Source organism: Sus scrofa, chromosome 17, assembly GCF_054392235.1.
Source record: "Sus scrofa isolate SSC_HxYL_T2T_F1_AM1 chromosome 17, Sscrofa_HxYL_maternal_Yorkshire_Landrace_v2.0, whole genome shotgun sequence".
NCBI classification, from domain to species: domain Eukaryota; kingdom Metazoa; phylum Chordata; class Mammalia; order Artiodactyla; family Suidae; genus Sus; species Sus scrofa.
This window is the reverse complement of record NC_139399.1, coordinates 15,984,291-15,995,252: the sequence shown is the minus strand read 5'-3', so window position 1 is coordinate 15,995,252 and position 10,962 is coordinate 15,984,291. Positions and strand designations below refer to the sequence as shown.

Sequence of the window (10,962 nt, the reverse complement as noted above, 5' to 3'; positions counted from 1 at the left end):
AATTTCGGCAGCCAGATCAAACACAGAGACTTCCTGCTCATTCGAGCTTTTCTCTTATTGTGTCCTACACATCAACTTGACCCCTCCCACTTTGATGTCTTAGATTGCTCTCCCATAGCATGTTTTAGTTTTCAAAGACCTTCCATACACATACCCTTGCACGATGTGATCCCCAGTGCCATCAGACTGGCATCAGGGCTTTCCTTCAAAACATAATGAAGCAGCTTCAAAAGGTAAAGGCTACCACCTTGGTATCAAGTGGTGCTGGGCTGTCTTAACGGGGTCAGTTTTGAGGTGTGTTGGTCTTTGGGCCAGTGGAGAAGGGATGAATACCAGTCCCGGGGACCATGAGCGATGAGGGCATCACTGCGTGCTCAGTGAGATGTGATGGACAGTGCTGGAGAGGGTCCATGGCAGAGAGGGGCAGAGTGGGCTGCATGCCGCATGGCTCTAACCAGCATGGGGGTGGCGGGTGCCCTCCATCTGTTCGAGGACTGGGCTTCCCAGGGAAAGCAAAAGAGCCATTTGAAGAGGTGCTTCATCACACCTCTTATTCACAGCTCTGTTTCTGTGACAGTTGTTCATGTGAGTCCCTCACAGCCTTTGCACCCAATTTTGGTGACCTTCATTTATGAAGAGGCCAAGGAAGCTTGAGTATTTTTTCTAACATGATGGGGCACAAGACAAAACCCAGGGTTGGGCAGGGCTTCTGTTTAGGCAACAATCTCCTGTGGTACTCCTGAGTCACCTTTCAGGCTGATGGGCCCAGGTGGCCTGGAACCTCACTGTATCATTTGGAGAACTAGAACCAAGAGGATCAATCTAGAAAAATGGAAAGACTTCTCATGACTGATTAGCTCACACAGTCTGCAAGCTGGAGGTCCAGGAAAAAGAGTGGTGTAGTTCCAGTCCACGGAAAAAGGGCTAGAACCAGGGAGCCAATAGTGTGAGTCCTGGTCTGAATGTGAAGGTCCATGGAAGCTGCTGTCTGGGGACAGGAGAAGATGCTTTTCCAGCTGAAGCAGAGGGTAAGAATTCACCCTTCCCCAACCTTGTTGTTGTCGTCAGGCCCTCAAGGGATTGGATGATGATGCCCACCCCCAGTGGGGAGGGGCTGCTGCTGCTGCTTCTTCTTCTTCTCCTTCTCCTTCTTCCTTCTCCCTTCTCCCTTCTTCTTCCTTCTTCTTCCTTTCTTCTTGTCTTCTTTGTTTCTCCTTCTCCTTCTCTTCTTTACTCAGTCTGCCAACTGAATCCTGATCTCTTTCATAAACACCCTTGAAGTCACACCTGGAAATGCTCTCTGTGCATCCCTCAGCCTGGTTCAAGTTAACACAAGAAATTAACCAGCACACTCACCTGTAGTTGAAGTCAACCAGGTGCCTGCAAAGCTGGTCTTGCTCTCTTTGGGGCGTGTGTCACAGAGGCTCCTTTGCCAAAGGTCCTGGGATAGAGACCTCTCTGCTCCTGCAATTTTTGTTTCTTTCTATGGCCGCACCTGTGATATGTGGAAGTTTGCCAGCTAGGGTTCGGTTCGGAGCTGCAGCTGAGTCCTAGGCCACAGCCAAGGCAAAGGTGGATCCAGCAACCTCTGTGACATAGGCCACAGCTAACAGCAACTTGAGGTGAGGAAAAAAAAATTATATAGATGCTTATGACTTCAATTTTAAGTGAGTAGGGCATGAAGGTTGTTTTTCGAAAGGGTTCTAACTTGATAGAGATTCTTATGCAAGTATTTATAGGTTAGATGATGTGATATCAGTGATTTCCTTTAAAATACTCTTTTATTTTCTTTAAATACTCTTTTAAATAATAGTTGTGGAAGGGCCAGTGGGTACATGAAACCAGAAAGGCAGAAAGCTGGGAATTGTTGAAGGTGAGCAGTGATGGGGAATGTGCAGGTTTACTGTACCCACCTCAGCTTGAGTGTGCGTTTGGTAATTTTCATAACAGCAAGAATCCTTTTATATCTGAAGAAATGAAAATAGGAGCTGGCAGACATGACATCAGCTAATAGGAAGACCAGGTTGCTGATGTGTCTGTCTTTGCTGCTAATATGGACTATGAAAATCATGAAATCCAGAGGTCCCGTCCTGGCTCAGCAATTAACAAACCAGACTGGCATCCTGAGGACAGACTGGCATTCTGAGGTCGCAAGTTCGATCCCTGGCCTTACTCAGTGGTTTAAAGATCCAGGGTTGCCCTGAGCTATGTTGTAGATTGCAGACAGACACGGCTCAGATCCCACATTGCTGTGGATCTAGAGTAGGCTGGTGGCTACAGCTCCGATTGGACCCCCAGCATGGAAACCTCAATATGCTGCGGGTGCCGCCCTAAAATGACAAAAAAAAAAAAAAAAAAAAAAAAAAAAAAAAAAAAAAAAACAGAGAGAGAGAGAAGGAAAAAGAAAAGAAAGAAAAGAAAATCCTGAAATCTTTTATAGGCCAGCAGGAACCACGCTATACAATGCCCTCTACTGGCCAACCTGCCTGGCGCAACAAACAGTCCTCTTGAAAAGAGGAGATGGAGCAATATACAATACTTTTTTTTTTGTCTTTTTTTTTTTTTTTTTTTGGTCCTTTTAGGGCCACACCTGGCGCATATGGATGTTCCCAGGCTAGGGGTCTAATCAGAAGTGTAGCCGCCGGCCTATGCCAGAGCCACAGCAATGCCAGATCTAAGCCGTGTCTGCAACCTACACCACAGCTCAAGGCAACACTGGATCCTTAACGCACTGAGCGAGGCCAGGGTTCGAACTGCAACCTCATGGTTCCTAGTTGGATTCGTTAACCACTGAGCCATGACGGGAACTCCAACACTTTCTTTATCCCATAACTTAGTCCCATGTTTTTATATAAGTATTTAATTTTCCCTTATTAAATTGTTTTTATAAAAATTCCAAATGTTACAAAATAGAGTACAACAAACCCCTAGGTACCAGGTATTCCGCTTCAATAGCCATCAACACTTTGCCATAATTGTTTCATCAATCGTCTTTCCTTTTTTAATGCTAAAATATGTCAAAGCATTCAAGCAAATCCAAGTGTTTGAGTCATAATGCCATGAAGTACTTCATGAGGCACCTAAAAAGAAGAAAATATTCTCTCACATAACCATAATGCCATGAACCCACCCAACAAAAGTATGAAAGCCAACTTTATAAAAGTTCCTCAAATCCTTAAACAGTCTTTCTGACTACTTTCTTCCTTATACACTTTCTTATTATTTGAAACACTGTATAAGGTGATGTGACTTAGATCCTTTTTATGTTTCTTTGACACTTGAACCTTCCCCACTCTTTCCTTTTTTCTTCCCATGCCATGGGGGAGCTTAAAAACTGTGTCTGAAGTCCTGAAGAATTTGCCACATTCTGAATTTGGTTGCAAAGCCACTTCTTAAGCTGTAAACCCCATGGCCAGGTTTTCCAGAGGAGCCTCCTTTGATCTAGTGGAGCACCCTGTACTGCCTCATTTGGTGAGCCTGGTGGTTTTATACCTGTGTCCACATGACCCTACTCCTCCCTTGGATCCAGGTAAAGAAAGTAACTAACCACTTTGATCCCCAAGAAACAGGTTTTTCTCCAGGGGAGGTCCCTAATGGATTTCCAAGAAGAGCAGTTCTCCCACAATCCAGTTAGAGAAAGAGGAACTGGGAGGGCTGTGTAGGAGCTCTGCCTGGAAAGGACAAAAGTTGATTGTTTAAGGAAAACAAAACAAAACAAAACAGTATTTGTGTTCCAGAAGAGGAAGCTCCATTGCAGACAAAGGACTTGCTGAGGCTTACCTGTAGAGGCTTCTATCTCTTATTGCAAGGCTCATAGCAGGAAGCAACCTGGGTGCTCAGATGTACTTGCTTAATAAGATTTTTACTGATTTGTTCCTCTACATGGAAAGAAAAGTCCATTGTTATGGTCTGGAGAAATGGGCAAACATTTTCCAGGGCTCGGAGGAGCTTGAAAATGTAACGAAAAAATTCTCATTGTCTTATCTGCCTAAGATAAGTTATAGCAGAGGACTGAAACAGAGCAGGGCTGCTGGTTAGTCCAACTACACCCTTCATTTAGCTGTCACTGGTGATTCCCCTCAGGTTATTCCTATTCATATACGCTCCTTACTTCTTGAGAAAGGGCCCTCTCTTGCCTTTAAAACATTCCTTATATTGCCCGTTTTTTAGTGTTGTAGTTAAGCACATGGACTCTGGATGTTTTATTAGGTTTTATTAAAATTTTTATTTTTACTTTTAATTGAAGTTTAGTTCATTTACAGTGTTTCAAGTATAGAGCAAAGCGATTCATTTCTATGTATTTATATATGTTTGTGTGTGTGTATATATGTGTCCTTTTTCAGATGCATTTCCATTATAGGTTACTCCAATATATTGAATATAGTTCCCTATACTCAGTTCCCAAGTGGGTCCTTATTGTTTATGGTATATCCAGTAGTGTGTATCTTTTAATCCCAAAGTTCAAATTTATCCCTCCCCCCTTTCCCCTTTGATAACTGTAAATTTCCTTTCCATGTCTGTGTGAACTCTGGACTCCTGGCTCAGTCACCTTCTGACCCTGTGATCTTGGATAAGTCAATTCACTTCTCTGTACCTCAGTCCTTTGTCTCCAAAATGAGGATCACAGTAGTATGTACCTATTTTGAAGAGTTGTTTGGAGACTTAATAAAGATAACATGTGCAAAGTCTTTACAGCGGGTCTTGGTCCACAGTACCCAATGCATAAATGTCAGCAGTTGTTAATATTATCTGGCAACCTTTTCTGTAAGTCAGCTTGCCAGGAATATGAACTATTTTAATGTTTCTTTCTTTCTCATTCTTTTTTTTAAATTAATGCAGCATAAGGAAATTCCTAGTCCAGAGATTGAATCTGAGCTCCAGCTGTGATCTGACTTTGGCTTTCAAATCACTTATCAAGGATTTCCAAAAATTTTTTTTTTCTTTTTTTTTTGCTTTTTAGGGCCATGCTTGTGGCATGTGGAGGTTCCCAGGAAGGGGTCTAATTGGAGTTATGGCTGCTTGCCTGTGTCACAGCCACAGCAACACAGGATCCAAGCCATGTCTGCAACTTATACCAGAGCTCACAGCAGTCCCAGATCCTTAACCCACTCAGTGAGGCCAGGGAGTGCAGGGATTGAACCCACAACCTCATAGTTACTAGTCCGATTCATTTCCACTGAGCCATAATGGGAACTCCTAAGACTATTATTAAAAAAAAAAAAAAAAAAAAGTGGAGAGAGAGAGAGGCTAGAAAAGTTCCCAGATCACTAAATTTCCTAAGTAACTCCTGTGAAGGTACAATCGACAACGAAAGTGCAAATGAAGTACAAAGAAAATGCAGAAACCTGCGGAGCAATCAAGACAATTGACAAGCATGGTTTTAAGGAGTCCCTGTCTGGAGTAGGCTTTAGCCTGGAACACGGAGAGAGGGGGTCAGCGAGGCACCTCCTTGCCTAGCACTGCTTTTCTCCTGGGCCCCAAGTTTGAAAAAACACGCTGCCTGAGGCGACCAATCCAGTGCAGGCATCTTCCCACCATCTTGGGCCCCGCCTCCTGCCGCCCCTCCCCCTCCAGGCCGCACGTGCCTGGGGGGTTGGGAGGCGTTGCCTGGATACCTAACGGTTGAGCGGAAAGATTCTCAACTGCCTACTTTGCCACTTGGCTCTGAGCGAGACGGTGGTGCTAACCTAGAGCGCTTGCCTGTGTTGGGCTCAGGACGCGGGGAAAAGCCAAGGGGGAGGTGTGGTGTGCCTGAACCCCATTGGCTGGAAGATGAAGAAGTTTTTTGGCTTCGGCAGTAAGACGACCGTGCTGTCCGCCGGCTCCTCCGGGGAGGGCAGTAGTGGAGTCAACCAGCTGCCCGGGTACCATGTCCGAGACAAGGATCTCGGGAAGATACACAGGGCAGCCTGTGAGGGCGATGTGGCCAAAGTGGAGCAGATCCTGCTGCTCAGGAGAAATGGCCCCAATGATAAAGACAAGAGGAACAGGTAACCAGGTGGCCAGGAGGGGGGACGAGGGTGGGGGCAGACCTGGGAGGAGCCCTCCTGTCAGTTTTTCCTCAGAGGCTCCACGGACATCTACAGGGCGTCTAGTGCCCAGTAGGTTTATAGGCACCAAAAGCAGAAGCTTTAGCTGGTTTCAAAACTGCCCATAATTCCCCTTAAAGATCACTTCACTGACGGTTTTAAAGTGATTTTACTGAATGAATACCTGCAGTTATAGGAACAGAGTTCAACATAAACGGTATTTCATTTTTATTTTTTATTCTTGTCTTTTGTTTTTTATTCTTATTTTTTTTTTTAGAGCTTCACCTGCAGTATATGAAGGTTCCGAGGGTAGGGGTTGAATCAGAGCTATAGCAGCTGGCCTACACCACAGCCACAGCAATGGCAGATCCAGCCCTATCTGTGACTTAGGGCAATGCTGGATCCTTAACCCACGGAGTGAGGCCAGGGATCAAACCCGCGTCCTCACGGATACTAGTTGGGTTTGTTAAACCCTGAGCCTTGACAGGAACTCCAACAGTATTTTGGTTTTAATGTACACAATTTTATATTTGTAGTTTTATTTTTATTTTATTTTGGTTTCATCCATGGCATGTGGCATTTCTTGGGGCCAGGGATTGAATCCCAGTGGCAGCTGGACCAGGGATGCCTGCATGCTGCAGGCATGGCCTGAGGACACATAAGGAAGAAGTCCCCTCAAATAGAGGAGTTTCCCTGGTGGCCTAGAGGGCTAAGGATCTGGCATTGTCACTGCTGTGGCTCAGATCGGTGTTGTGGCATGCGTTCACTCCCTGGCCCTGGAACTTCTGCATCGTAGAGGAGCAGAGAAATAAAAATATTTCAATATGGAAAGTGAGGACAGTATCAGAAGAAGACACAAATGCCTATTCATACCTTTTTTTATGCTGACAAAGACCTTCCTAAGAATGACTCCAAATGCAAGAATTTTAGAGGTTGATTTAATAACATAAAAAATTTAAAACCCGCTCTATCAGAAAATAAGATTAACAAAAGAAAACACAAAGGCCTTTACCAAATTTACAACAGAGTTGTATCAGACAGATAATGTATACATACACACACACACACACACACACTCACACACACACACTATAATCATTTATAGAGACATCATTGAAATCAACAAGGGAAAAAAAACCTCTAATTTGCAATTTGGGCAAAGTGGCTTTTTGTACATCTGTAAGTGACCCTTGGATGTAGGAAAAAAAATATATAGTGTTGCTGGTAAGAAAAGGAATTTAAAAGAGGAATGAAATACCATTTTCTTTTATGTGAAGATAAAGAACTGTGGTACTTGTACTTACCGGTGCTTCAGGTTTAAGTCACTTTTTGACTTTTCTTTTTCTTTTTCTTTTTTTCTTTTTGAGTGTGCCAGCAGCATGAGGAAGTTTCCAGGCCAGAAATCAAAACTGTGCTACAGCAGCCATCCAAGCCACTGCAGGGACAACACCAGATCCTTGACCTGTTGCTCCACAAGAGAACTCCACTTTTGACTTTTCAAAGAAGCACTTTGGTGATAAGTACCCCATTATAAAATGTATATCCCCTTTACACATCAATTCTATGTATACACATTAGACATAAATCCTTAGAGATAACTAGAGATAAATTAGAGATAAATAACATGGAGTGTGCTTTTCTCAACACTGTGTAGAACAGCAATGTATTAGGAGGAACTCGAAAAAAGGACTCTGTAAGTAAAATGCAGTGCATCTGGTGTGGAGCAACATGTGACCTTGGAAGGTGGCTCAGATAATAGCTGTATGTTGACCTGCAAAGGTGTACTTTGGTAAATCATTGAGAAAATCAATTGGATTACGTATAAACACAAGAAAACTGTGGTCTTATCTAAATCAAAAATATGTACCAGAATGGAACAAAATTTACTTCTGAGCATTTGTATTACACATGAAATTTTCATTTCCTTTTTAAAAATTAGGTAATTTCTTCAATCACCCTGTAAAAAAATTCTAGTAACTTCTTGTGATGAATGAAATAATTCTGGGAAAGAGCAATGATATGAATCTTGCATATAGAAACATAATTTCTCCCTTGCCATTTTTTCATTTTTTTTGTTTTTTTTCTGAAATTTTTGGGGGATTGCTATCTTCTGACCAGTCTTAGTCTCTTCAGAAGTAAAGGCAGGAGTTCCCTTGTAGTGCCTGCCACAGGTTAAGGATCGTGTTTGAGCCCTGCCTGGGAACTTCCACCCGCCATGGGTATGGCCAACAAAAAAGGAAAGGGAATCTTTTTGTAGATTTTACTTGGTATATATTTAATTATATACATGTATTTTCAATCACCTTTGGCTTATTTACATATGATATGTAAGTGATTATAGATTAGTCATTTTACTTTGCATTTTTTGGAAAAGAAAAAGTAGTATAAATGATGCATATCACTATTGCAAGCGTTTATAAGGTACTGGTCATGTGCTTATAAAACAAAAAGTAAACAATAAGCATGTGTAAATGGTTATTAATATGGCAAAAGTATTGCCTTACTTTTCTAGATGTTTTGCTTAGAAATACTGAACACTCCAACTATATTTATTTATTCTTTTAGTCTGTTTGTTAATCCAGTATGACTTGAATACCTATTTTGTGGCAGACATATTCTACTCAGGGCCCTTCATCTATCTCCTAGAACCCTGTCATCCTTAAAGAATTCATATTGCCTCCTATGAGCAAGGAGAGAAATTTAAAGTTAAAGCATTGACTTAATCTCAGTTGAAGCTTATCTGCCCTTCTTACACACAAAAGCTTTTCTGACGGAAGGAAGTTGTAAAAGATAACCTCTACCTGTCCTTTTGAAAGCTGATAATACTAATAATGATCTTTGGAAATGATGGATTTCATAAATCTATAATTCCAAATGATGAATAAAATGAGCCATGCCTATTCACTGGAATCCTGAATTTTCTGGAGCTTAAAGTTCCCTGAAAAGCAGAATAAGAAGTACTTTTTTAAAAAAGTTCTTGGCTTATTTAGTTATTTAATTCTCCTTCCCCATAATGCTTTTGTTTATCATCATCATCATCATAATTATTATTATCATTATCATTATCATTATTGTCTTTTTAGGGCCACACCTGTGGCATACGGAGGTTCCCAAACTAGGGGTCAAACTGGAGCCGTAGCTGCTTGCCTACAGCATAGCCACAGCAATGTGGGATCTGAACTGCATCTGCAACCTACACCACAGCTCACAGCAACGCTGGATCCTTAACCAAGGCAGGAATCGAACCTGGGTCCTCATGGATGCTAGTCATATTCGTTTCCGCTAAGCCACAGTGGGAACTTCCTGTTTTATTACTTTTTAAATTGAAGAATATTTGATGTACAGTGTTGCCCATAATGCTTTTAGGAAGTAAAATGTATTTCAGTGCCAGCCATGGGACTAGAATGGCAGTAGATCTGTTGTATAGACCATTATTTCACTTAATCCATAAGGCACCATGGACTGTATGATGCCCTACTCTTTTATGTACCAGTACGAAATTTTAGGAGTTCTCTTGTGACAGAGCAGGTTAAGGATCTGGCGTAGTCACTGCAGTGGCTTGGCTCGCAGCTGTGGCAGGTGTTTGATCACTGGCCCTGGAAATTCCACCTGCTACAGGTGCAGCCAAAAACAAAACAAGACAAAACAAAAAAGCCTAAAGAAATTAAGAAATGTTGCCAACTCACAGATCTAGAGAACAAGCTGGTGGGTACCACAGGGTAAGGGAAGGGGAGGGGCCAATATGGGGTAAGAGGACTAACAGGTACAAACTATTAGGTTTAAAATAAGTAATAAGGATATGTTGTACAGCAGGAATATGGCCAATATTTTATAATAAATATTAATGGAGTATAGACTTTATAATCTGCGCATCTGTATATTGTATCAGTATACACATATAACATCTGTTTTTATTGACGATTTCAATTTCAATTTAAAACACAGAAACTGGAGTTCCTGTTATGGCGCAGTGGTTAATGAATCTGATTAGGAACGATGAGGTTATGGGTTCGATCCCTGGCCTAAACTCAGTGGGTTGAGGATCTGGCATTGCTGTGAGCTGTGGTGTAGGTTGCAAAAGGGGCTCGGATCCCACGTTGCTGTGGCTGTGGCATAAGCGGGCAGCCACAGCTCCCATTCAACCCCTAGCCTAGGAACCTCTATATGCCACAAGTGTGACCCTAAAAAAAGACAAAAAAGATCAAACAACAACAACAAAACTAACAAACAGGCAGAAACTTCAGACAAAAGACATCAGGATAATTAACAGAATAGAAAAATTGAGAAATGATAAAAAATTAGTGCTGCCAATTATAGTTCTAAGACATTGTGAATTATCAATTGTATTCCAAAGTCAGAGATGCTTTACTCAGATTCTGTTGATGGGGAAATGGAGGCACAGAAAGGCTGAGTGACAGCTGAGAAGTGACAGAGTTCAAGTAGAATTCAACCCCAAGTGGAGCTGAATCTCTAGGTGATGTTTTTTTCTTTGGAGATGCTATTCTTTCATTGATGTGCTTGCTGAGTGATAAGAGCTAAGAAGTATTGCTCTTTCTTTAGAAGCAAAGTAAGTACTTCTCTTAAAGGGAAAGGAACAGCATATTTCTGAATGTTTACTTCATTGTATGTTTTGAAATAGGACAGTGCAATGTCCTAAAAAGCCCACTCATTTTGATAGGACTGCTCTGCATCTGGCCTGTGCCGGTGGCCGTCCAGCAGTGGTGACTCTACTGGCAAAGTGGAAATGCCAGCTTAACATCTGTGACAGTGAGAACAGGACAGCACTGATAAAGGTATGTAGTGGCCCACCATGTTACCAGGAAATGCATTTGATTCATGACTTAGAGTGAAAATGTGTTTATCTCATTTCAGTCTAAGGCGTTGGTGAAACTTGTGGAATGTTTCCTTTGAATTCTCAGAACTTACCACCTGT

General features: G+C 42.1%; 1 protein-coding gene across 1 annotated transcript in view; it reads left to right on the top strand.

Moving 5' to 3' along the window:
• Positions 1-5,648: 5,648 nt before the first annotated feature.
• The window catches only part of LOC100628139 (uncharacterized), a 217,790-nt gene continuing 212,476 nt past the window's right edge, over positions 5,649-10,962 (top strand). Inside the window, exons 1-2 of the mRNA XM_085003024.1 lie at positions 5,649-5,990; positions 10,708-10,822. Of these exons, the coding sequence (XP_084859150.1) occupies positions 5,773-5,990; positions 10,708-10,822 (333 nt within the window). The 5' untranslated portion in view covers positions 5,649-5,772. The remainder of the gene's footprint in view (positions 5,991-10,707; positions 10,823-10,962) is intronic.